This window comes from Felis catus, chromosome B3 (assembly GCF_018350175.1).
Source record: "Felis catus isolate Fca126 chromosome B3, F.catus_Fca126_mat1.0, whole genome shotgun sequence".
In the NCBI taxonomy this organism is placed as follows: domain Eukaryota; kingdom Metazoa; phylum Chordata; class Mammalia; order Carnivora; family Felidae; genus Felis; species Felis catus.
The window spans coordinates 131776328-131803953 of NC_058373.1; the positions used below are offsets into that span (position 1 = coordinate 131776328).

Below are 27626 nucleotides of genomic sequence, written 5' to 3' on the forward strand. Positions count from 1 at the left end.
TTCTAATTCTATACACAAGCCCTATGAGAAACTTAAAATCCTGGTACCTAAACTTTAAAACTACTATTTGAAACAGTACTTTCCTGGGGCACCTGAGTGGCTCAGTCGGTTAAGCATTTGACCTTGGCTCAGGTCATAATCTCGCAGTCTGTGAGTCCGAGGCCTGTGTTGGGCTCTGTATTGACAGCTCAGAGCCTGGAGCCTGCTTCAGATTCTGTCATCTTGTCTCTCTGCCCCTCCCCCACTCACACTCTGTCTCTCTCTCTCTGTCTCTCCAAAATAAATAAACATTAAAAAAAATTTTTTTTAAAGAAAGAAACAGTACTTTCCTTTCAGAGAAGAGGCTTTGCTTAAAACCCTATACTTACCTTACTTTTCTATAGTTCATGTAAGGTTGGAAACCCCATCTAGGCCAGATATTTGCATTAGTGAAGGCTTTTTAGGTCTCAAGCATCAGAAAAAAATAATCCAACCCATCTTAAGCAGACAAGGAATTTACTGGCTCATGTTACTGAAAAGTCCAGATACTACTAGCTTCAGTCATGGCTTGATCCAGGAGCTCAAAATGTTATTTCAATTCCATTTCTCTCTATCTCTTAGCTTTGCTTCTTCTGGTCTGGCTCTGTTTTCAACAGAGTGTCTTCTCGAGGTTGTAAGAAGGTCACAGCAGCTCTACTTCACATCCTCCTGAAGTCGAGTCCAGCATGAAGAGGCTTCCTTTCCCTCTGTAGTCTCAGAACTGATCTCATTATATGTCATTGATACGGATGGATCACACAGTCATTCTTGAACCAATGGCTATGCCCTGAGGAATGTGGTGCTCATCTGATCAGGTCTGAGTCAGTGTTACCTGCCCTCTGCTGAAGCTGATAGTGGGCTCAACACATGCAGACCAACTGTGATCAAGGCGGCTCTCCAAAAAGATACTGGGCACTGTCGCCAAAAGGATCCTGGACAGACAAAAATGGCAAATGTCCTTCCAAATAAATGATGATTTCAAGGTTATTTTGACTAATGTAAGAAACACTAGTAGGTTGCAAAACTGAAACCCAAACCAGAATTTTTAATATTTTTATGAACTTCACCATAGATAACTTCCCCAAATAAGATATCATGGTCTATTTTAACAAATTCAAAGCAAGATCATTATCCTCTCACATTTGAGGAGGGAGGGTTGTCTTTCTTATCTTCATATTCATTTTAAGCAATGAATCAAGCAATTTGAAAAAGCTAAAAATAAAAAAATAGATCATGAATGTAAAATGTCATTAAATAATAATGATGCATTTTATGGTAGCTGATTGCATGCAATACTTTCAACTTTGGAATAAGGTTACTTTTTTCACCTAAGTGCTGTGAGAAGTTTTTCAGGCCTGAATATACGGGGATCTAAGATGCATATTGATGCATATTCTGCATAAACAGAGTACGTGAAAACATGAAGAACATACCTACCATAAACCTAAACACTTAAAAATCACATTGTACATAAGAAAATGAAGAGATTATCCAGTATATATATAGAACATCTAGAAAAAGATAAACAACCAACAGAAAATTGGGCAAAACCCCTGAATAGGCACATTTCACAAAAGAAGCTCTCTAAATAACCAATACACATACGGGGCGCCTGGCTGACTCAGTTGGTGGAGCATGTGACCCTTGGTCTTGGGGTTGTGAGTTCAAGCCCTGTGATGGGAGTAGAGATCACTTTAAAAAAGAAAACAAATAACCGACACACATATAAAAAGGTGCTCAACTTTGTCATCAAGGAAATGCAAATTGAAAGCATAAAGTGATAGCATTACTCACCCACTAGAAAATAACAAATGTTGGAAAGTACATACAGCAACCAGGATTCTCCTCCACTACTGTTGAGAGTGTAAATTAGCACAACCATTTGGAAAACTATCTGGCAGAACCTATTAACACGGAAATGTGCTTATTCTATTACAGCAATTTCACTCCTAAACATATGCCCAAAAGATATGATCAAGGATGTTCATGAGAAGCACAATTTGTAGTGGTCAAAAAGCAAAAACTACCAAAAGGCCCATCAACACTGGAATGGATCAATAAATTGTGGTATGGTTGCACAACTTGACACTGTGTAGCAGAATGAACAAACAGCATGGATGAGTCTCACAAACATAAAATTAAATCTAAGAAACCAGCCACAAAAAACATGCGGTAGCATTCAATTTCTATAAAAGCTAAGAACAAACTAAACTAATCTGTGCAGTTAATAGACAAGACGCCAGGTAACCTTGGAAGGACAGGGACCTGAAGACTCGGTTTGTAATACTCCACTTCCTGATCTGCTGCCAGCTACGCAAGTATGTTAAGTTAGTGAAACTTCAGCTGGCTGACACTTATGTGCATTTCTCTGAATATATATTACACATTAAAGGTTAAAAATAGAAAAGGAAGAAATCAGTTAAGTCTCCCGCCTGTCATTTCCAGCCTATCTGTTCCTTCCATTACCAATTCCCCTGCTGTTTTGTAAAGTTGCCTTTGTGTGAAAATACTTGCTCCATTTTAACAAGTGGTGGGTGGTTGATGTGATTTCTCTATAAATAGTTTGTAGAGAAACTATTTATAACCACTGTAGTGGCTTGGAAAGCACAGTATAAATGTTAGTTTTAATCATCTGGGGATGTACACAATATTTTGTTCTCATAAAGATCATATTATTAAGTCATAGTATTTTTGCTCAGCTTTAGTTTATCTCTGGAGCACAGCACCCAGAAGCGCTCACGATTCCAGCTGCAGATGTCACCACACTTCATTCCTACGCAGATCACAGCTCTTGGAGACATGAAATTGAGGCAAGAATCAGAGAGAGTCTTCGTTGTTGATCCTGTTGAGTCTTGTTGGAAATAATGAAGAAAATCTGAGAAGATGTGCTTTCTTCTTCGTTCTATTGCTACTTCCCGTCAGTAGCCCCGTACCCAAAACACACAGAATAACGAATGGTCGGGTTTTAAACAGAATCTGTTTCTCCAGCTTTCTCCCTGTGAGCCCACAAGTCATTGATCCAACCAGAGCTCTTCTCCCTGTCGCAACTTCCTCTGTAAATAAAAGCAGAGCGGTTCTGCGTAAGTACAGGGGGAGGCTGGATTAACACTCACAATAAACAAGAGATCCTTATAAGCAGCATTCTGTTATTCAGAATAATGGCGCTCGTGGGCTATCTCACGCCATAAGAAAATCCAAAAAGAATACCAAAAAAAAAAAAAAATGTTCATCACAAAATAATGAGTTAATGGGGAGACATTTGTAAACAGACAAAATAGCAAAGGGGATGCATCAAGAAGTAAATCATTTTATTGTGAGTTCTCGTAACAAATAGGCAGTGAAGAAGACTCACATCAGTATCCCTTGATGTCATGTGTTAGGAAAATCGAGAAAACAGGTTTTGTTTCTTTTTTCCTTAAGCTCCATGCCCAAGGTGGGGCTTCAGCTCATGACCCTGAGATCAAGAGTCACATGCTCTACCCTCTAGGCCAGCCAGGCACCCCCAAGACAACAGTTTTTCTAACCCATAATGTTGAAAATACTAATTACTATCTTTTGGAAGTTGCTATCCTTTATTTTTGTTGGTATAATATGGGGACTCCAACCTTCTAAAAAATTATTAGGGCATTATTTTTTTGAGATTTCTCAGCACTACAGACTAACTTCTAAAGCTGAATGAAACATGAAATTTTACCTAACCCGATGGTCCTCAAGTCGTGCCACTGAGGAGCCCTGGGGCATCCTACTCAATTATGTCAAAGGTGCCCAGGAATTGGTTGGATACAGACCCAGAGAGAAATACTCAGGACTCTCCCCAAACCTGGGCCAACCTTATTTATTTATTTATTTTTTATTGTTTATTTATTTTTGAGACAGAGAGACACAGCGTAAACAGGGGAAGGGCAGAGAGAGAGAGAGAGAGAGAGAGAGGGAGACAGAGAATCCCAAGCAGACTCTGAGCTGTCAGCACAGAGCCTGATGTGGGGCTCAAACTCACAAACCATGAGATTGTGACCTGAGCTGAAGTCAGATGCTTAACCGACTGAGCCACCCAGATGGCCCTGGGCCAACTTTAGCAAGCAGACCAGATCATTTTCTGTTTCCATAATGAGCTTCCACATGAGTTTTATGTGAAGAAATCATTCAGCTATTTAAAAACAAGAAATAATAAAATTTTTTTAAAAATTTTTGTTTATTTACCTATTTTGAGAGAGAGAGAGCATGAGCAGGGGAGGGGCAGAGAGAGAGGAAGAGACAGACAGAATCCCAAGCAGACTTCTTGCTATCAGCATGGAGCCTGATGTGGGGCTTGAACCCACGAAACGCGAGATCACGACCTGAGCGGAAAACGAAGAGTCGGCACTTAACCGACTGAACCACTCAGGCGCCCCAAGAAATAATAAAACATGTTGAAGTAGACAACTCATCTTCAAACTGAAGAGTTTATAAAAAGAAAAGTGAGAGGGCCACCTGGGTGGCTCAGTTGGTTAAGCGTCCCACTTCGGCTCAGGTCATGATCTTGCAGTTCTGAGTTCAAGCCCTGTGTCGGGCTCTGTACTGACAGCTTGGAGCCTGGAGCCTGCTTCGGATTCTGTGTCTCCCTTTCTCTCTGCCCCTCCCCCGCTCATTCCCTCTCTCTCCCTCTCTTAAAAATAAATAAACATTAAGAAAAAGAAAATAAAAGTGAGACCCAAGCAGATTAAATGACTTGCCCAAGATTTCAGATGCAATCAGGGGCAGGACTAGACCTGGACCTTTTGTTTTCTGATTCTGGTTTGAATGGACTTTCCAAACCATGATGTGCCCATCAAAGAGTTTCCACAGTTTCCAAAAAGAGGGGTTGGAAATCCCGAGTGGAAACTAGCATATGCTTATTTATCTAGCTTTTATAGATTCTTCTATTTTCAGTGTCAAAGTCCTTGATACAGAGGTCATCTGCATTTTTTAAATAATGCACAGCATGTCACACGAAATAATATGGGCAGCAGAACCAAGGCTAAAAGTCCACTGTCTGTTTACTCCCAAGTGCTATTTGCAAATGGAAGAAGAAATTAGTTGCTAAAAATGTTACATTGGTTATGATCTGGAATCCTTCGACAGAGTAAAGCTGCCATGGGAACTGACTAGCTGATTTTTAAAGCTTGAAACAGGCCTTTTTCATATACATATACATATACATATACATATACATATACATATACATATTTATATATAGCAGAGTGTTTTTTCTTTAATGTCAGGATGTTTGTTCAAAAATGCTATATAATTAGATAACAGCTTTCTCTGTCATTCCGGCTGTATTTTCTAAAGAGAATATACTGCAATTTTTTTTTATCCAATTTGGTAGCTAAAGGGTTAATTAAAGAGAGGGCCTTCTATTTTTAGCTGTTACTATAGCCAGACTCTCATTCAGTCTAAAAACAGCCATGCCTTCTGCACCATTTTTAACCCTGCAAAGCTGAGACTCATGCCTATCCAAATTAAGGATAAGATTAAATAGCCCATCCTCAGCCAAAACCATGGCAACCAGTACTCAGTACACGTCCTACATCTTGCCCGGTAGTCCTTAACATTCTTTTATCACAAGACAGGAAATCTGTTTTGTTTGGTTGTCATTTAAGGACAGCTTTACACTTATAGAATGGCTAACCATTTGCTTTTATTTAGGGAAGAAATGGATTTATGATGGTGTGAGCTTTACAATTAGCTAAAGACAGGAATAATCTTTATTATTTATTTACATATTTATATATTCACTGCCTCATTTCAAAAAGAGACCTGTAGTAACTCCCAAAACGTCCAAAAGGGGATACGGAGAACATGAGAAAATAATGGGAGTATGGGCTTTCTATAGTTATGACCATGAACACAACTGGTTTGGCAGTCAGGTTAAACGAGAAAAAGAGGGGCGCCTGGGTGGCTCAGTTGCTTAAGTGTCCAACTCTTGATATCAGCTCAGGTTGTGATCTCACAGTTCATGAGGTCAAGCCCCATATCGGGCTCTGCACTGACAGCTCAGAGCCTGCTTGGGATTCCCTCACTCCCCCTCTCTCTCTGCCCCTCCCCTGCTTGCTCTCTCTCTCTCCCTCTCAAAATAAATAAATAAACTTTAAAATAAAACACACAAACAAATACAAAATAATAGATTCTGCACAGTGACACCACTCAAGTACCATTATCAAAATGGGAAATACAGGGGGCGCCTGGGAGTCTCAGTCAGTTAAGTGTCTAACTCTTGATTTCAGCTCAGGTCATGATCTCACCGTTCCTGTGTTCAAGCCCTGCATCAGGCTCTGCACTGACAGCGTGGATCCTCCTTGGGATTCTCTCTCTCTCCCTCTCTCTGTCCCTCCCCCACTTGTGCACTCACTTGCTCTCTCAAAAATAAATAAGTAAACATTTTTTTAAATGGGAAATACGGTCTTTATTTCCCTGAAAGACCTGAGAGGTCTTTATTTTTCTACCTTATTTCTAAATGAAAATAGCTTTGTGATTTTCTTCTGATAATAGCATCAGTACATGCTCAGGTAGACAATCCATGCATTTTAGAACGCTATAAAGAAGAGAGTAAAAATTAGCCTAAATGATGCAGAAGCAACTGTCGTGACCATGGTGACCATCTTCCCATCTCTTTGTGCACTTTCATAAATGTACATAAAATGAAGTGCTACCCTGCATGATCCTCTGGGACCTGCTTTTCCTATTCACTTCGTTGTGAAAATCTTTCCATACAAATTAATATAGAATTGTGATACACTCTATCAAATAGGTGTATCATCATTTTTTTAACTAAGCCCCTATTTAGGAATATTAAGAGTGTTTCTAGCATCTCACTATTACGAACAACACTACAGTGAAGATTCTTTTACGAACATATCTTTATTTAATTGGTCAATTACTTCCACAGGATAAATTCCTAGATGTGAGATTGCTACACCAAACAACATATATATTTAAGCTTGTGGTTCCTATCATCCAGAAAAGTTGAGCACCCTGGAAAAGTTGAGCCAATCTATATACATGCTTGTTAAAGATGTGCATAAAGTTTCTCTACACCCTCACCAATATTTGGTATCTCGTTCTTTTTTATCTTTTTCTATCTAGTAGAAAAGATGTCATTATGTTTTGATGGGAGCAGCTCTTCTCCCATCAATTCATAACTCTAAGCAAAGGAGAATTATAATTAAATTGAATAAGATAGCTGAGCTACATGATTTTGAAAGGCTCTTCCAGTTTTAACATTCTATAATTCCAGTAGTGCAATTGCTAGATCGTAGAGCAGTTCTATTTTTAACTTTTTGGAAAACCTCCATACTGTTCCCCACAGTGGCGATACTAGTTTGCATTCTCACCAACAGTGCATGAGGGTTCCCCTTTCTCCACATCCTCACCAACACCTGATGTTTCCTGTGTTGTTAATTTTAGCCATTCTGACAGGTGTGAGGTGATGTCTCGTTGTTTTGACTTGTATTTCCCAGATGATGAGTGATGTTGAGCATCTTTTCATGTGTCTGTTGGCCATCTGGATGTCTTCTTTGGAATTCAAAGGGATACGTGCACCCTGATGTTTATAGCAGCATTATCAACAATAGCCACATTATGGAAAGAGCCCAAATGTCCATCAACAAAAGAATGGATAAAGAAGACATGGTACATATCCACAATGGAATATTACTCAGCCATAAAAAAGAATGAGATATTGCCATTTGCAATGAAGTGGATAGAGCTAGAAAGTATTATGCTAAGTGAAACAAGTTCAGTCAGTGAAAGACAAATACTATATGATTTCACTCACATGCAGAATTGAAGAAACAAAACAAACAATCATGGGAAAAAAAGAGACAGAGAAATCAAGAAACAGACTCTTAACTATAGAGAACAAACTGATGGTTACCAGAGGGGAGGAGGGTGTGGGGATGGGTTAAATAGATGGTGGGGATTAAGGAGGACACTTGTCGTGATAAGCACTAGGTGTTATTTGGAAGTATTGAATCACTAAATTGTACACCTGAAATTAAGATTACACTGTATGTTAACTAACTGGAATTTAAATAAAAACTAAAAAAAAAAACAAACCACAAAACTCTATAATTCTACAAAATGTCCCTAATTAATTTCTCTATCAAGCATCTATTATAAGCAAGATCCAAAGGGAAGAGAGGTTAACTGGGAGTCTCTAATGTGGATGAAAACAACCCTTTTAGATCACTGTTTATACCCATTTTATTTTTCTAAATTTTTTTAATGTTTATTTATTTTTGAGAGACAGAAAGACACTGCTAGCAGAGGAGAGGCAGAGAGGGAGGGAGACACAGAATCTGAAGCAGGCTCCAGGCTCTGAACTGTCAGCACAGAGCCCGATGCAGGGCTCGAACCCACAAACCACGAGACCATGACCCGAGCCGAAGTCAGACACTTAAGCGACTGAGCCACCTAGGCACTCGTGTTTATGCTCATTTTATATAGGAAAAATACGGGGCTCAGAAGGGGTTAAATAAGAGCAGAATCAGAGCAGGTCAAACTGACAAGGTTTTTTTTCCCTATAGCATGCTGTCATTCGCGGGATTCCTGTCCCTCAGGAACGTACAGTTACCCTAAGGCAGGGATGTGAGTTGCAGAGAGACCACACTCACATAAAAATCATTCAAGTCACATCTGATTTCTAAGGTCAGGCCCTTGTCTTCCTCCACCCACCCCTACCACCACAACTTTGTATCATTCCCTTGGCACTTAATATGGTATTTCCCATAGAGTAAATGCTCAAAGAATACTGTCCCTGCTCCTCCCTATCTGCCTGACTACTTGACTGGGAGGGGTAAAACCTTCTCATTGTGGACAAGATGGTCCTACTCCTTGTACCGTTTTATAGTGGCCTGGAAGCTAGAAAGCAATTAGCCTCAGACTGGTCATACACCTACCTGGTAGGCCCTCCCTCTACCCAGCCTGACCAGGCTTGGAGCCAAGAGCCCAGAGAAACAGAGCGGGCTCCAGAGATAGAAAGACACTCGGTTCCGGGGCACAAGTGAGACGAATTGTTCCCTTTCATAGTTCTGCTTTTGAAGCTTTCTATACAATCTTAAATATTATCATATCTTACAGCTTCAACATTTCATCTCTAGCTATTTGACATTTTAGAGTGTCTTTACACTTCATCAAGATTATTATCAGAAACAATCAACAAAACTAAAAGGCAACCTACTGAATCAGGGAAGATATTTGCAAATGACATATCTGATAAAGGGTTAGTGTCCAAAATAGATAAAGAACTTAGAAAATCCGACACCCCCCCCAAAATCCCAAATAATCCAACTTAAAAATGGCAGAAGACATGAACAGACATTTCTCCAAAGAAGACATACAGATAGCCAACAGACACACTAAAAGATGCTCAACATCGCTCATTATCAGGGAAATACAAATCAAAACTGCAATAAGATATCACCTCATACCTGTCAGAATAGCCAAAATCAAAAACACATGAAACAACAGGTGTTAGCAAGAGTGTGGAGAAAAAGGAACCCTCATGCACTGTTGGTGGGAATGCAAACTGGCGCAGTCACCGTGGAAAACTGTTTGGAGGTTCCTCAAAAAGTTAAAAATAGAACTACCTTATGATCCAGCAATCATATTACTGGATATTTACACAAAGAATACAAGAACACTAATTCGAAGGGATACATGTACCCCTGTTGCTTATAACAGCATTATTTACAACAGCCAAGATATGGAAGCAACCCAAGTGTCCATCGATCGGTGAATGGCTAAAGAAGATGTGGTGTATATATACAATGGAAAATTATGCAGGCATAAAAAAGAATGAAATCTTGCCATTTGCAATGACATGGGTGGAGCCAGAGAGTATAATGCTAAGCAAAAGATGTCAGTCAGAGAAAGACAAATACCATATGCTTTCACTCATAAGGGAAATTTAAGAAACAAAACAAACGAGTGAAGAGGGGAAAAATAGGAGAGAGAGATTAGAGAGAGGGAGAGAGAGATACACTCACAAACCTAGAACCAGAATCTTAATTCTAGAGAACAAATTGATGGTGACCAGAGGGGAGGAGGATGAGAGGATGAATGAAAAAAGTGATAGGGGATCAAGGAGTTCATTTGTTATGATGAACACAGGGCGATGTATGGAAGTGTTGAATCACTATATTTTATACCTGAAACTAATATTACACTGTATGTTAACTAACTGGAATTAAACTAAGAACTTAAAATAATACATACATACACAAATATTACAATTAAAAATATTTTAAAGAATATATCATCATTAGCATTATTGCTATCAATCACTAAACACAGATACTTCAAGTTTTTTATGGTTCAATGTTGTTGGGGTTTTTTTAATGTTTTTTTAAATTTATTTTAAGAGACAGATAGAGAGGGAGAGAGCAGGGGAGGGGCAGAGAGAGAGGGAGAGAGAGAGAATCCCAAGCAGGCTCAACGCTGTCAGCACAGAGCCCATATTGGGCTCAATTCCATGAACATGAGATCATGATCTTAGCCAGAATCAGGAATCAGATGCTTAACCAACTGAGCCACCCAGGTGCCCCAGTTCAATGTTGGTTTAAAATGGTGCTTCTCAACTACTACTATTCTAGCTTAGTAGAACTCAATTAGTTATTGAGTTCTGAGAGCCAGCATATGGTGTGGGCAAAAGCTCAGGACTCAAAAGTCACTAAATTCTGATTGGTTGTGGTCAAAGGGCCAGCACTTGGGGTCAACAGGTACAAATGTTGGTGTTCATGTGCATTCACAATGGTCTAGGATCTAGACTCCATGTAACCACTCTTGCAAAGAAATCATATAATGTGCATTATATATTTCACATAGGTCTTCAATTTGCTTTGTGTCAATATATGACAAGCTGTAATTCAACACTTTCTGTAGATGAAATATTCTCAAAAATAACAGCTGGAAAGATGTGTACATTTACATTGTAAAATTTATACAAACCTCATCTGATACATGAAGCTAGACTACATGTTCGTAATGACTAAGTATTTCAGGTGCTTTGGGCAAGTTAAGAAAATATTTTTTTTTATATTCAAACAATACATCTTTATTATCTTATGTCACCACTGCAACTTTACATCTAATTTTATTACTTCATTATTAGATTACTAAAGTAGTGTTCTAAATACCCTTCTTGCCTCTGTATTTTTAAAATACCTCCAATGCCACTACCAACAAAAACAACAGCAGTAATAATAAAAACTGTTCATAATTACTGAGTGTTCATAAAGTGCCAGACACTTTTCTAAGTGTTTTATAAAGATCATCTAAGTTGTTCTGTGCAATGGCCTTATATGGTAATTTTTAATTCATATATCACATTATAGGTGAAGGGATTGAGAAAGAGAGATAAAGTAAGTTATCCAAATCATCTACTTAATGGATGGATGAAGATCCAGTTCCCTGAAAAAGGAATTGTCTCCCTAAGATACAGCAAGAAAATGTTTATTTTGATCAATGCCTACAGTTTTTCCAGGCTCTTAGATATGACAAGCCCTCCACTGGGGCCTAGCTCACTGTAAGACTAGCCTGTCTGTAGGAGAGACAATGGCCATGGGCGAGAACACTTGGGCCTACAATGGCAGCCCATTCTCAGGAAGAAGAGTGGGCCTATTGTATTTGCTGCAGTAGAATCAGGCTCTTCTTTCTGATGTGCCATCTTTTTTTTGTTTTCAAACAAATGTGTTCTTGCTCAACAACAAAGGGCCTGACAAGATGCCACAGACCTCACACTATCGAGCTACATAAAAGCAGGAGATGATGAATGTTAAGTGCATTCTGGCTTGGTTTGATTTAAAGAGATCACTTCCAAGAAACACTTGGAATCAGTACTTGAAGTATTAGAGATGTGCCCTGACAGCTGGGGTTTAGAGGAACAAGGGCAGCTTTGTTCTCTTTTATGTCCACTTGTTCCCATGCATTTGTTGTCAGGAACTGCTCGTGCACAAGGCACAGGAGAAGAGGACACAACAGACAGCAAAGAAGTGGGAGATTTTCTCCAACCAATGCTGAGGCGGAGGGATTGGCTGGAGTCTGCTTTTAGTAGTTGCTGCTGGGATTCTGAGTACTGAGTCCAGCCCGTCCATACAAATGACTTCATGTTCGGGCATCGACAGGCATGTGTACAACCAAACCCATAACCTCTTCTTCTCATGCACAAGGCTAGACTCTACTTCTCAGCCTCCCTTGAGAGTAGAGCTAGTGGAATGTAAGCAGAGGTGATGTGGGCCACCTCTGCACCTGGTGCATTAAAATTTCCATGGTGGGGCGCCTGGGTGGCGCAGTCGGTTAAGCGTCCGACTTCAGCCAGGTCACGATCTCGCGGTCCGTGAGTTTGAGCCCCGCGTCGGGCTCTGGGCTGATGGCTCGGAGCCTGGAGCCTGTTTCCGATTCTGTGTCTCCCTCTCTCTCTGCCCCTCCCCCATTCATGCTTGTCTCTCTCTGTCCCAAAAATAAAAAAAATAAAAAAACGTTGAAAAAAAATTTTTTTTAAATAAAATTTCCATGGTAATTCACCTCTTTCTTCCCTCAACTGCCAGCTGGATATCCATGCCCAAGTACCCATGCAGCCATGTTTAAAGAATGATGGAGCCTCCATAGCCAGATCCTTGAATGATTATGTGAAGCTAAGCTTAGCAATACCAATACTCTCATGGACTGGAATTTATGAAAAGAAAATATAAACATCTATAGTATCAGGCTGCTGAAATGTGGGCAGGAGGTGGGGGAGGTTTGTTATAGCAGTTAGCATACTGTGACTTATATAGAGTATGCAAGAGCCCAGGGAAAGAATGGATGAGGCTCACTCTGAATGTGTTAGCTCTGACTGCCTTTCTGATCACCTTTCCTTTAGCCTCCCCACCTGCTTGCTGGGGAAAGATGAAGGAAAACACATTGGGTCATTACACACAAGCATGTTGGTGTGACTTTGGAAAAGTCTCTATGAAGATAGTGAAGAACTTACATTCTTTCTTTTTTTTTTTTTTTGGAGAGAGCAAAAGTATGTGCCACGGTGGGGAAGGGGCAGAGGGAGAAGGAGAGAGAGAATCTTAATCAGGCTCTATGCCCAGCACAGAGCCTGACGCGGGGCTTGTTCTCTCAACCCTGAGATCATAACCTGAGCTGAAATCAAGAGCTAGATGCTTCACCAATTAAGCCACCCAGGTGCCCTGATAACTCACACTTTTGAGGAGAGAAATGCTATCCCAACCAACAAATGTTTATTGGACACATTCCCTAAAGAAATCATCTCGTTAGGTGCTGGGAATACAAAGATTCACCTCTACTTTGGAATTAAAACAAAGCAAAAAAGATAGTCCTATAAGCTTGAAAATTGGGGAAACATGATTTAAAAGATAGTTGGGTAATGAAAAAATACATGCTTTACAGTTAGACAGACCAGAGTTGAAACACTAGATATGACACTCATTAAAATTATGGAAAGTCACTTAATCACTTTGCGCCTCAGTATTTTCATCTTTGAACTGGGATAAAACCTACTAATCTGAGTAAAGTGGTTTTTTTTTTTCATTTTTTATTTGGAAATAATCTTCAACTTAGAGAAGAGTTGCAAGAATTCCCATCTACCGTTTCCCCAACTTCCCCTCAACGTCAACGATTTGCATGGCTATCATTTAATTATCAAAACTAGGAAATTAACATCGGTACAGAACAAATAGCTAAATGACAGACTGTATTAGAATTTCTCTGTTTTTTTTCACTAATGTCTTTTCTCTGTTCCAGGATCCAATCCCAGGAGCCACATGTAGATCCTTCCATTTAGTTATCATGTCTCCTTAGTTACCTTTAGTCCAACACATTTACCTTGTTTTCCTTGCAGTTTATGACCTCACCACTTTGGAAGAGTAGTTGTAATATATCTTTCTAGAATGTCTCTCTCAATTTTAGTTTGTCTATGTTTTCTCCTGATTGGACCGAAGTTATAGATTCAAGGAAAAATATAGCATGAATTGCATTATTTCAGGAGGTACATGGTATTAACATGACTTACTACTGGTGATGACTTGGTGAAGGGGTATCCAAAAGATTTCCCCAGAGTAAAATTACTATTTTCCCCATTCAAATAGAAGTGAGTCATCCTTACATATTCTTTGGTAAGGTGTATAGTCAGAACTTTTGCCCATCTAGAAAAATCAGGTTGTTTGTTTTCTTACTACTTAGTTTTAGGAGTTCTTTATATATTCCGTAGCTAAGAACATTACCAGATATGTGATTTGAAAATATTTTTTCCAAGTCTATGGCTTATCTTTTCATTGTCCTAAAAGTGTCTTTTACAGACCAAGTATTTTTAATTTTAACAAATTGGAATTCATCAAAATTTTTTTCTTTTATGGGCCATGCTCTTGGTGTCATGCTTTGTCAAATCAGGCAAGTTTTCTCCTAGAGGTTTTCTAGCTTTGGGTTTTAAGTCTAGAATTCATTTTGAATTAATTTTTGTAAAAGGTATGAGATAAATATCTAGTTCAGTTTTTTTTACAGATGGACATTCAGTTGTTCCAGCACCATTTGTTGAAGGGGCAATTCTTTCTACATTGAATTGCCTTTGCAACTTTACAAAAAAAGGCAGTGATTGTATTTGGATGAGTCTATTTCTGGATTCTCTACTGTTGCATTTATCTGTGTTCTAAACTTTCACCAACACCATTTTGTCTTGACTACTGTGGCCTTATAGTAAGTCATGAAATAAGGTAACATGAGACCTCCCAACTTTTTCATTTGACAAAACCGTTTTAACTATTCCAGCTCCTTCCCTTCGCCATATAAATTTCAGGATCAGCTTGTTGAGATCAGAAAAGAAGAATAGGAGTGCCTGGGTGGCTCACTTGGTTAGGCATCCAACTCTTGATTTTGGCTTGGGTCATGGAGATCGAGCCCCAAGTGGGGCTCTGTACTGACAGCACAGAGACTGCTTGGGATTCTCTCTCTCTCCCTCTCTCTCTGCTCCTCTCCTGTGCTCTCTCTCTCTCTCTCCCTCTTTTTCTCTGTCTCTCAAAATAAATAAATAAACTGAAAGAAAGAAAGAAAGAAAGAAAGAAAGAAAGAAAGAAAGAAAGAAAGCAAGCAAATAATTGGGTCTTTTAAATTTTTTTAGTGTTTATTTATTTGAGAGAGAGAGAGAGAGAGCAAGTGGTGGAGTGGCAGAGAGAGAGGGAGACACAGAATCCGAAGCAGGCTCCAGGCTCTGAGCTGTCAGCACAGAGCCTGATGCAGGGCTCGAACCCACGAGCAGCAAGATGGTGACCTGAGCCGAAATTGGATGCTTAACCATCTGAGCCACCCAGGTACCCCTGGATGCACCTCTTTTTAATGAGAGTCTACCTGCAAATGTATTACCCCACTTTACTTGTAGTATAAGCTTCTAACAGTATATCGCCAGTGCTTTTCAACCCTGCTGCACCTGAGAAGCACCAGAGGCGATGTGGAAAACAATACCAATGCCCAAGTTTAACCGAAAATAAATTTCATCAGAATCTGGGGTGAGGTTGGAGGTTGGGGGAGTGCAAAGAATCATATTTTTCAAAGCTTCCTAGGATATTCTTAATAAGCCACCAGATTGGGTCACTAATCCCTAAAGATCATGGGTTATCACTTAGTGCTTACGTGTGATGTACAGCCTGGGAATGAAAAGGCTTATGTCTGTCATTAAAAAGGCAAAGTACCTGAGCAGTGGTTATATCTGGTAGCAGTACCAGTGACTAAGCACCTATTGTCCTCATACACCTATGTCACCTGCCCACCCCCTGAAGGCTTTTGTGATTTCTAGTTTAGACTGTAACCATTGGAAGACATTGAACTATGGTATACGGAATGTGTAAAAACATGTTTAATGGAAATGGGTAAAAGAAATCAATTTCTTATAGGTTTGATATAACATGTCTCAGTCCAATCCATCAGGGAAGCACCAAGCAGAGTAATTTACTTCTTCACCCTGAAACTCTTCAATTTTTATAGATGGTAATGTCAACAATCCAAGAGTCTGAATGTGATTTAAGACCATGAATAATTTTCTAAGAACAAAATATCGGTGAAATCACTGACACTAGGTCTGCCATTTCCATAAGCAGCTTGATAGCAGAAGTCCTACAATAACTCCAAAGTTTAGAGGTTTAGCCTTTGTTAGAACACTAGGAAAAACCTATCTTTAAAATACCCAGTTTTTCATAGAAAAAGTACTAGAAACAACATTTGTTGCATTTTGACTCTCTTATTTTATTTTTTTTTTTCAACGTTTATTTATTTTTGGGACAGAGAGAGACAGAGCATGAACGGGGGAGGGGCAGAGAGAGAGGGAGACACAGAATCGGAAACAGGCTCCAGGCTCTGAGCCATCAGCCCAGAGCCTGACGCGGGGCTCGAACTCACGGACCGCGAGATCGTGACCTGGCTGAAGTCGGACGCTTAACCGACTGCGCCACCCAGGCGCCCCTTGACTCTCTTATTTTAAATGTTAGGAAGCTGAGAGCTGCCTGGGTGGCTCAGTCAGTTGAGCATTCAACTTCGACTCAGGTCATGATCTCATAGTCCATGAGTTCAAGCCTCACGTGGGCTCTGGGCTGACAGCTCTGAGCCTGGAGCCTGGCTTCGGATTCTGCGTCTCCCTCTCTCTCTCTCTGCCTCTCCCCCACTCGTGCTCTGTCTCTCTTTCTCAAAAATAAACATACATACATACATACATACATACATACATACATACATAAAATGTTAGGAAATCTAGGCTCAGAGATGTGCTTTGTTCAAGGCCACACAACTAGCCAAAACCACACAGCCCAAAGGTTCTGATCTCATAAAGTCTTCATTCTACAATGCTTCCATGCTCTTGTAAAATGTATGCAACCTTAGGGATGTGCCCATAAAGGAGGGAGAGTGCCCTTCTTTTTCCCTTTCCTCCTTTCATCACTAGAATGTGGATGTAATGGCAGGACCTGGAACAGCCATCTCAGACCATGATGTGGTCCTGGGAATGAGGCAATGCTCAGTATGGTGACAGTTGAGATGGAGCACGAGTGTCTGACACTGTGGGGATTCGTACCAATCCTGGAATAGACCCCGTAGACACTAATCCTGGAGTCAGATATTCACAAAAGAGAATACTAAACTTTTGTGTTTTCTATTATTCACTGTTATACATAATCCTAACCAATCATAGTTAGGATTTTTATAGTCTCCAAACTAAGCTATGTAAATGGATCCTCCTAAAAGTAACTTTACTGCCACTTGGAAAAGTCAATGGAGCATAGCATTCTATTGTACACATTGACAAGAATTTTGTTACATGGGAATCCTTCTTGCAAGGGAAGATGAGAAACGTTTTGATTCCATATGGCCCAACCAAAACCTGGGAGTGCAATTATTATTTAAGGGAAAATAGATATTGGGAGAATCTTTTGTTTGTTATATATAAATGAAAAACAACATTCTCAATTGTCTGGAAAGCAAGATTTTTTTTTTAATGACCATGCTAGGAGTTAATGGTGATGTTCCTTATTTATTTTTATTTATTTGCTTTTTTAGAGAGAGAGAGCACGTGCACATGCTTGTGAACTGGGGAGGAGCAGGGGAGAGAAACAGAGAATATGAGTCAGGCTCCATGCCCAGCACAGAGCCCAATGCAGGGCTCGATCTCACAAATGAGAGATTGTCAACTAAGCCTAAATCAAGAGGCGGACACTTAACCAACTGAGCCACCCAGACGCCCTGGTGATGTTCCTTTTTGGAACAGGATGGTGTTAAGTGTTCAGTGGGATGGATTTTTTCCCCTGGGCTCCCTGAATTGTAATCAAGATCAAAAATCAGAACAAAAAGAGATGGGTACTTGCATTGTTATTTCTGAGAAATGCTTGTCTTGGAGACAGTCATTGAGCGACAACATCTCATTCCGCTGTATTAGTTTCCCAGGTCTGCTGTAACAAATTCTGGGTAGTCTAAAACAACAAAAGTTTATTCTCTGACAGCTCTGGAGGCCTGAGTCTGAAATCAGTATCACTGGGCCAAAATCAAGATGGCAGCAGGGTCTCACTCCCTCTGGAGGTTCTAGGGGACAATCCATTCCTTGCTTCTTCTGGCTTCTGGTGGTGCTGACGATCTCTTGCCTTGTGGACCACATGCTCTGATCTCTGCCTCTATCTTCACATTGTCTTCTCTTCCATCTGTGTGACCTTCCTCCACTTCCCTCTTACAAGGACACTTGTGATTGTATTTAGGACCCACTCACATCATCCACGATCAGCATCTCATCTCAAGATCCTTCATTTAACCACCTCTGCAGATACCCCTTTTCCTTATAAAATAACATTTATAGAATCCAGGGATTAGGACCTGATCTCTTTGGATGGCCATTATTCAGTGAACTACATCCACCCAAAAGAAAATGTGAAGATGATTGGAAAAAAAAAAAAGAAGTCATCACCTTTTGGTGGAATCATCACCTCGTCTTATAAGAAGCCATTTCCTGCCTCTCTTCTCTGTCATCAGGAAGAAAGTTGCATCCTTTCTTGGAAACCAAGGGAGGAAGATGCCAAGAGGATCATTCATTGGTGGATTCACAGGTGCCTACAGAAAGGGGAATTCTGATTCCACTCCCTGGTTACATACATGTCTATGTTAGCCAGTACATCTGCTCACTTGTCCCTGTGATCCAGCCAGAAGGGAATGAATTAAGGAGACAGCGCAGGGTGGAAAATGTGAAAATGTGAGTGGCACCTTGTCTACCTAATCTCTTTTTTTTTTTTACTCTGAGGAAGCACGGATACCATTATACTAAGCAGGTGATTTCCAAATTCCAGTCTTTTACATGTCACCTACGTGTCTCTTGCCACATTGTTACACCAGTAAACACTATTGTTTCCTTTGTAGTTTTCCTTTGAGTTTACTCACTTTTTACATTAAACATTTTTAAAAGAAAAACTATACCTCAGTTATAATTGGAAGAATAGTAGTAAGTGCCATAAGCAAGCACCAGAAAGACAAAGAAGGATGCCTCAAATACTATGGCCTGAAACTGAACTTCAGCCTTTGTTAAAAATGGAAGATTAGCTAAGATGACAGGTGTTAAAGCCATAGTAGGATCACACTGAGACCTTCTCCTTGATGTAATTAGGAGTGAAAGAATGGCAAAGGGAATAACTTTCTCATGGGGTAATCCAAAGTTATTCAATGCTGTGACTGAGAAATAAAGTATGAAACGCCAGAACCTCAAAGGAGAGGAAAGCTATTCCAGAATAGAAAGATACCGCCAGTTCATACCTGCCTCCACCATCTTGCTAGCAGCTTTTATAACTACTTAGGAATTTATATTGGAAGAGGAGGTGTTAAAAGATGTCCTAGAATTGTAGAGCATGAAATGCTACAAATGTGTCCATTAGGATTCTTCCCTTGCATGTGAGAGTGAAGAAGTTATTGGCTCCTAGAACTGAGAGGTCAGGTTCAAATGCTTCCACCAGAGCTGTATTGGGGGAGCTCAAATAATGTCTTCAGGATGTTTCCTTCTGTCTTCCTCCCTCTTCTCTCTCTCCCCCCTCCTCCTCTCTCTCTCTGTTTCCCCTTATCTGTTGTACCTGTGCTTTCCACAGAGAGTAAGAGAGCGGTCAGCAGCATAGGCCTCTATCTCCCAGCTCAGCAAACCCAGCAGAAAGAGTCAGTGCTAATAGCTGTAGAAGCTAGGTGCCAGAGAGGATGCTGATAGGACCAGATGCTGACTAGATTTCTGTGCCCATCTTTGAATCAATCCCCATAGCCAGCTGGCTGGACACATTCTGGCCAGGCCAGAGTCACACTCCCCTTTCCTGTGATAAAGGAGGGGCAGGAGAAGAGGGGACTGAGAAGGAGGAAAAATGGAGACTATCACCCAAAGGACAAGGGATGTATTTCCTGAAGGAAGAAAAGAGAAAGGATGCTGGGCAGACAAAAATAACAGGTGTTCACAACAAACGCCTTCTCTGTGCCAGTCGTATGCAATTTGAAAAGAACCCAAAAGCTTACTTAATGGTAATGATGTTTAAAAATACAAGGAGTAAATGTATGTTGAATGGCTACTGTCACCAGGAAAGTGGACCCTGTCAATGCCACTTCCTTGCTCGCCAATCCCAACTGCAACAGTGAGTGCCTGCACCTTATTGCCTAGAGCTTTCTCTGAACACGGAAGCCCACTTTACCTGCCCTTCAGGAATTACCCCCCACCCCGCCTCCAGCAGCCCTTAAACATGGTCTGACAGCAGGGTGGTGGATAAATAGCCCAGCTCCCCACCCTTGGGTAGGATAACTCTGTGGTGTTCTGTTTCCCAGAGTTCTCTGGAGGGACGGAGCTCCAGTTATGCACTAGATAGAACCCTTTACAGCTTCCTTCCCTTCTCTGTCTCACTTATGTCCCCCTTATTGGTGTTTACTGGGATAACCTCCTAAATAAATGACTTGTACTTGAATCCTTGTCCCAGGGTCAGCTTCTGGGAAACCCAAACTATGGCAGCCAGGCAGGCACTTTGGCAAGCTATTTATTCATATTACCTCTGATCATACTCACAACAATCACATAAAGTAGACACTATTGTTATGCTCTGCTGTCTTACACATGAAGAAATAGAGTCTTTGGTCAAGGTCACACAGCTAGGAAACAGCAAAGCCAGGATTCACAAGCAAGTGGATTCCAATACTTATTCTATGTTACCTGCCACTTTACAGTGTCTCTATAAATGCCCAGCTTCCAGGATCACTGTAAATGAACTAGAGAGAATATGGTTGTGTGTTGTAGAATCCGAAAGGAAAATGTGAGCTGAAGAGTCGTGGGTCTTGCTCATAGTAGGTGCTCATTAATGAGTTGGAATAACTCATTAATAAATTAAGGACTGAAATAACAGGTGACAGTTTTTAGTTTATAGGAAGTTATTAGTGTTGTTCTTTTCTTCACCCTTGAAAAAGAGAAGCTGCCCCTTCTCAGAAATAATTCTCTAATATAGTTTCCTGGGGCACCAGGGGGCTGAGCTGGTTAAGCATCCAACTCTTGATTTCAACTCGGGTCATGATCTCATGGTTTGTGAGATTGAGCTCCGTGTGGGACTCTGTGCTGACAGTGCAGGAGCCTGCTTGGGATTCTCTCTCTCTGTCCCTCCCCTGCTTGCGTGCTCTCTCAAAATAAATAAATAAACATAAAATAGAATAGAATAGAATAGAATAGAATAGAATAGAATAGAATAGAATAGAATAAAACAAAATAAATAAAATGTTCCTAAACTCAATGTCAATGACAGTCTTTCTGGATTACGGCAAAGTAATCATCTTCAAGGTAGGAGAAAAACTGGGCTCAACTGAGCTCTATTTCATTTTGGAAGAATAATATATGTTAGCCTTTTAGAAAAAGATATGACTTTAAAATATACATACACTTAGCTTAGCTTAGATACAGGTTTGCCTAAGAGAAAGGACTGAAGCAAAGTCTCATTTACCCTTCCCATTTTATATGTCCATGATTGCACATGAAAAAGATTTTTCCATTATTTTAGGTAGCACGTGCATAAAAGTGCAAACGGGCATAATGAAATGTCACTGAAATAATTGTCTAGTTGCCTATTTCTTGATTTAGTGGAATGAGCATTAAATCAAGAGTCAGAAAGCTGAGTTGTATAGGCTAATTATTTATCTTCTCTGTGCTCCAGTAGTTTTTTCTACAAGATGGATATTTTGGTTTAGGAATCACTGGCATCCTTCTAGCCCCCAAATTTTCTGAGGTGCAAAAAGAAATATTTGTTCCCTGTGAGGCTCATTTAAAAAGGAAATTAAGGGGGCGCCTGGGTGGCTCAGTCGGTTAAGCGTCCGACTTCGGCTCAGGTCACGATCTCACGGTCCGTGAGTTCGAGCCCCGCGTCGGGCTCTGTGCTGACAGCTCAGAGCCTGGAGCCTGTTTCGGATTCTGTGTCTCCCTCTCCCTCTCACCCTCCCCTGTTCATGCTCTGTCTCTCTCTATCTCAAAAATAAATAAAACGTTAAAAAAATTTTTTTTAATTAAATAAAATAAAAAGGAAATTAAGAAGGCTCAGAGAATCACTCAGTCTCTTATTTGTCTGTTTATCATATATAAACATCCACTCCACATGTTATAAATGACACAGAGGAAGTCTTTCTGTGCCCGGAGCACAACCAAAATTTCTAGACTGTGTCCTCACTGTGGGAAATGCCTCCTGAATGGCTGCCCTCAGACCTCTGGTGACATCCAAGATCATTAAAAAGAGAACCAAGGGGCCCCTGGGTGGCTCTGTTGGTTAAGTGTCCAAATCTTGATTTCGGCTCAGGTCATGATCTCACAGTTTTGTAAGTTTGAGCCCCCTTGTCAGGCTCCCCTCTCACAGTGCTGGCCTGTTTGGGATTCTCTCTCTCCCTCTCTCTGTCCCTCCCCCACTCACGCTGTCTCTGCCTCTCTCAAAATAAATAAATAACTTAAAAAAAAAAGACGGAAAGAGGGAGAACCAAGAGGGGCATCTGGGTGGTTCAGTCAGTTAAGTGCCAGAGTTTGGCTCAGGTCATGATCTCGTGGTTCATGGGTTCGAGCCCCACATTGGGCTCTGCACTGACAGTATGGAGCCTGCTTGGGATTCTCTCTCTCTCTCTCTTTCTCTGCCCTTTCTCCACTTGCATTCTCTCTTTCTCTCTTTCACTCTCTCTCCCTCTCTCAAAAAGAAAAAAAAAAAAAAAAGACAGCTAAGAAGTTCATCTGGCACCAGTCAAACCAATATGTCAAAATTAAGCACAACTGGCGGAGACCCAGAGGCACTGACGATAGGGTGGGCAGAAGATTCAAAGGCCAGATCTCGATGCCCAACACTGGTTATTGGCGCAACAGGAAAACAAAGCACCTGCTGCCCAGTGGCTTCCGGAAGTTCCTAGTCCACAAGGTCAAGGAGCTTGAAGTGCCGTGTGTGCAAAAAATCTTACTGGGCAGAGATTACTCCCAACGTCTGCTCCAAGAACCGCAAAGCCACTGCAGAAAGAGCAGTGCCACTGGCCGTCAGAGGCACCCATCCTGAAGCCAGGCTGCGCAGCAAAGAAAATGAATAGACAGTTTATGTGCCTGTCATATTTGTGTTAATAGAGCCATAAAACTAAAAAGAAAAGAAAGCATTGTCTGTATTTGACCACTTTTGATTTATAAAAGGGCAATTTTGGGTCATTCAGCCTAATAATTTAAAGTGTTTGGGGAGTATATTGCAGGCAGATACCCTAAAAGACAAAGTATGACGGGAGAGGAGTTGAATCCCGAAGGAAAACTAGATAGGGCACAAATAAAGTATGGTTTTCATTGGTGGCTTAACAAAACCTAGTTGTTGTTTTAATTGATTTGTATGTGGTAGTTTGTGAATCACAGACGCACTTCTAAGAGCTTCACTGCAACTTTCCAAAATCCATTAATTGTTAAAACTCCGAACCCTGCTTTTTAAGTGAAACAAATATGACCAGGATAGACTGACAACTTGGTTATGTCCTTTGCTTTGCTTTGTTTTTAACGGTGAAGCCACTTGTAAACAGGGAATACGTTAGGCGGAGATTATCAAGCCTTTCGGCGAAGCATTGCCCCAATGTATTGTGGCAACTGATTGGCAGTGGAGGAGAGATAAAATGCTCTTCTTAAGCTATGGCAACAGGTTACCTAGTAACCACAGAATGATTAAATTCCATTCACAGAGACTTGTTCTCTTAATTGGAGGAAAAGATATAAAGAACACAGCTGGAGAGAAACAAGAGCAATGGAAGACTGTGACAGGTATTAAGGGGCCTAATATCTGCAATTCTAGCAGCCTTCACTTAAGAGCCACACTATATGATTGACTCTTTTGTTAGTAATAACAAGCAGCTAAGCTGCCTATAGAGCCATGATTCCGTGTTCTTCTCCACTATAGGAAAAATGAAGATAAAGTATACAATGGAGCACATTAAATGCAGCACAAACTCCAGAGGGTGCTATAGTTCTTAGAGTGGCCACTTACCGTGTGCAAGATTACGCCTGTGCTGAGATACCAAAGTTCAATTCCTTACTGGAACTCAGAATGGTCATTTGGGGTCAGTATAGCCTGCTATCACTCTCTTCTGTCTGTTGGGCACATACTGCTTTATAGAGAATTATGGTCATGCCATTCTCTCCTGCTTTAAACAATAAAATTAAGAAAAATCAAGCTCTAGATTGACAATGATGAAGATTTTTTTTAGTCCATTAATTTTTTTCCTGTGCTCAAAAAAGAATTCACCATGTATGTCATTAGCTATAGTTGGAAAAGTTCTACCTTAAGGGTCACTTTTAAAAATGTTTTTCAGTTACATCTTATACTCCTTGAGTAAGATTTGTAGGTTAATATTGCCTCAGTTTGGCTGCTCTGCTCACAGGTAGGCAGCGTAAAACTTTTTGGGGGCACCTGGGTAGCTCAGTTGGTTAAGCATCCAAATCCTGATTTCAGCTCAGGTCATGATCTCATGGTTTGTGAGATTGAGCCCCATGTGGGGCTCTGTGCTGACAGCGTGGAGCCTGCTTGGGATTCTCTCTCTCTCTCTCTCTCTCTCTCTCTCTGCCCCCCACCCCGCTCGTGTGTGCGCATGCACACTGTCTCTCTCTCTCTCAAATAAATAAACATTAAAGAAAAAAAAAACTTTCTAAAAAAGAAAAACTTTCTTAAAGCCCCTTCTAGTGACAAACAACAAATTAATCCATTACTGTGTAACATGCTAACCCCTCCAAGGTCCAAGTTCTGTTTTCTCTTTTAGTATTAGATGAATCAGGAGCTGCAGTATTTTGATTGGAGAATGACTAAGAGCCAGTCAATGGCTCACATTCTTAAGTGCTCTTCAGTCACCAAAACCTAAGGGATTTTGTTTTGAAACTGGTCAACACAAAATGCACACACATCATGTAATTGTATTTCTTTTACTCCGCCCTGTTATATATTTCTTTAAAAATTTTTTCCTGTTTGTTTTTGTCCTTCAGGGACTTTCAGGATTAAAATACGTTCATGATAACACAATGAACGGAAAAAAGATTATCTTGGCCTTTTACGTCTTGTTGCTTTTATTGGATAATTTCCACCATGATGTTAAGCAGGTCCAAACAGACAAACATGAGTTCTAGGAATCCTCTGAATTATGAAACTAAGGGTTATCTATAAATATATAGACTAAATGTAGAAATAATGATTTTTAAAATATAAAATAAAATGCAGTAAATAAACTATTATATGTATTAGACTATATATTATGGTATGTGTGGTAGTTTATTTTATTTATATCTCCAGTTCCAAAGGGCTTAGAGCTCCTCCAACAAAACAGGAGTTTAATTGAGTCATTAAAACAAGAGTGGAATAAAAAAGCCACCTGCCTAATAAAGGGAATTTGAGGTAAATAGAAAAATAGGCTATGAATAATTATTGCAACTGAGCATACATTTTATTTATGCTTTCTGTCAGCTAAGACAAAAAGGGAAACCCAATAGTAAAAGTAAGCATGCCAATTCATTAGGGCCAAAAAATATTTTCCTTCTAAAATGTAACATAAATTTCTAGATTTCAATAAAAAGTATACCATTGGAATAATTTCTTAATATGAAATTCATACTTAAATATTCAATAAAAGGTCTTTAGGAATGGCCCCTCTCCAAGTCCATTCCACCTGGTGGTGATTCTTCCCAGTGGAGGGGTATTTCTGGGAACTAACCCTACCATAAGCCCATACTAGCTGTATGCATCCTGCCTATGATCATGGATTGCCTCCTGGGAATAGCAACCAGAAAGGACCCTGTCTTTCTTGTTTATACACACAGAGTGACAGCCAAGGACATATTAAATTGAACTTAGGATAACATGTTTGCTGCTAAATCTGGAGAGAGAAAGTAAATTTTTGAAAGAATTGGAACAAAATACTTAAATAATGAGGATGGCTTCAGTTGAAGTTGGGTACCAAGCAATGCTGTCTCTAGAACCCTCTCCTGATCTTGGGGATATTTAAAAGCAATATCCACTTTTCATATCCTAAAATGTACTTTCATAAGAGGAGCTGGCATCACCTTCGTGTGAATCAAGTCACTGTGTTATCTTCCCAGGGGTGTTTGCCCTTTAAGTTTTAGCTCTAATTCAGTTTAACAAATGCTTACCAGAGACCTATTATATGCAAGGTATTTTCCAGATGCCAGTAGTGGAATAAAAGGTTTCATGTTCTTAGACAGGGACTTCAAGTATCAGTGAGTAGGTAGGCAAGAGAGTTTTTGTTCTCTGGGTAACACGTGACTCTCTACCCATGTTAGATGTTTGTTGTTGGGGCCACAGAGCCATCACACATCCTTCCACATTCCTCAGATTTTTAATCTAATGTTCTCCTTTCCCTAGTCTTAGCGAACCAGGAGTTCAGATGTTACTGTAACTGAATTTCTGGCGTATTCCCCTTTCCTTGTCATAGGATTCCTGACTTACTCCCTTACATCTGAATTTTTCTGATACCCCAGCTTTTCTGAGATAGGGTCTTACAAAGAGAGAAAACTATTATTTGTTGAAAGCCTCGTTTTATTTTCCAGGCAGTGGACTTATTAATCCTTGCAACCACAACATTAACAGCGTCTTTTACATTTTAGAAAAGAAGGACCTGTGCCTCAGAGAGGTTTCCAAAGATCAAGTTGGCAAGTGGCAGAAAAGTTCCACGTATCTGCCTCCAAAGCCAGTACTTTTTCCATTACAGCAATGGTTCTCAAAGGGGTTGCAATTTTGCCACCTACCCCTGGGAAATTTGGCAGTATCTGGAGACAGGCTTGTCACAGCCAGAGGTGGAGTGGGTGGGTTACTAGTGTCATCTAGTGGGTAGAGACCATGGATGCTGCTAACACCCTACTAGGTACAGGGCACCTCCCACAACAAGGAATTATGCGCCCAGCCCAAAACGTTAGTGGTGCCACTAAGGAGAATCGCCAGGTTACAGAATGTTCCCTGCCCTATTATGATTTTATTTGCAAGGATCCAAAGCTAGGTAACTGCTTCAACATTAAACAAATTGTAGAAAGCCACAGATCAATCAAGGCCTTGTTCATACTGCAACTCTCTTCCAGCCTAAAGAAAAACATATTGGAGCCTTAAGATGAAAAAGGCTGGGGGTGGGGAGGGAAGAGGGGTAGTGCTCAGTAAGCAGAAAGGAAATGCAAACTGATTCTTGGGGTTAAAAATCAAGAGGCAAATATATAGATATCTTTCACCCCCAGGATTTTCACTAATCCCAATGTTCGCTCACTACTCTGAAATTTAACTATTGGGAACTGGCTAAATGTTACCCTGACCTCAACCAACATTTGCTTTTGATTTTTTTTCCGGGACCCAGGGGACGTGGATACCAGATGAGGCCACCTTGTCTCCCGCTCTTCCCGCAGGGACAAGACCTGCCAGGTGCTGGTGACTTACCTCCCGACAGGAGGCGGCTCTGTGGACGACTGGCAGGATCCCAGGGCCACAGACCGGTGTTTGGGACACTTTCCCCGCCCAGTAAAGGCCGCCTCCCCTCGTTCCCCACTCCACAATCCTCAACTGCTCTCCCCCTCCCTCCGCGTACCCCCGGGAGCC

The 27626-nt window shown here is 40.6% G+C and overlaps 1 protein-coding gene and 1 long non-coding RNA gene across 3 annotated transcripts in view; one reads left to right on the forward strand and one right to left on the reverse strand.

The window, feature by feature from the left end:
* Window positions 1-478: 478 nt before the first annotated feature.
* On the reverse strand, window positions 479-27625 carry LOC109500969. 2 transcript variants are annotated; one of them, XR_006599899.1, is made up of 5 exons: window positions 27468-27625; window positions 24033-24186; window positions 2759-3071; window positions 1159-1230; window positions 479-950 (listed from the first exon to the last, which is right to left on the reverse strand). It is a non-coding gene; the product is annotated as an uncharacterized LOC109500969 (long non-coding RNA). The 2 variants fall into 2 exon arrangements; XR_002743224.2 differs by lacking the exons at window positions 479-950; window positions 1159-1230 and having other exon boundaries at window positions 2624-3071.
* The window catches only part of SPATA7 (spermatogenesis associated 7), a 43132-nt gene continuing 39236 nt past the window's right edge, over window positions 23731-27626 (forward strand). Inside the window, exons 1-2 of the mRNA XM_045060344.1 lie at window positions 23731-23809; window positions 23946-24105. Of these exons, the coding sequence (XP_044916279.1) occupies window positions 24093-24105 (13 nt within the window). The 5' untranslated portion in view covers window positions 23731-23809; window positions 23946-24092. The remainder of the gene's footprint in view (window positions 23810-23945; window positions 24106-27626) is intronic.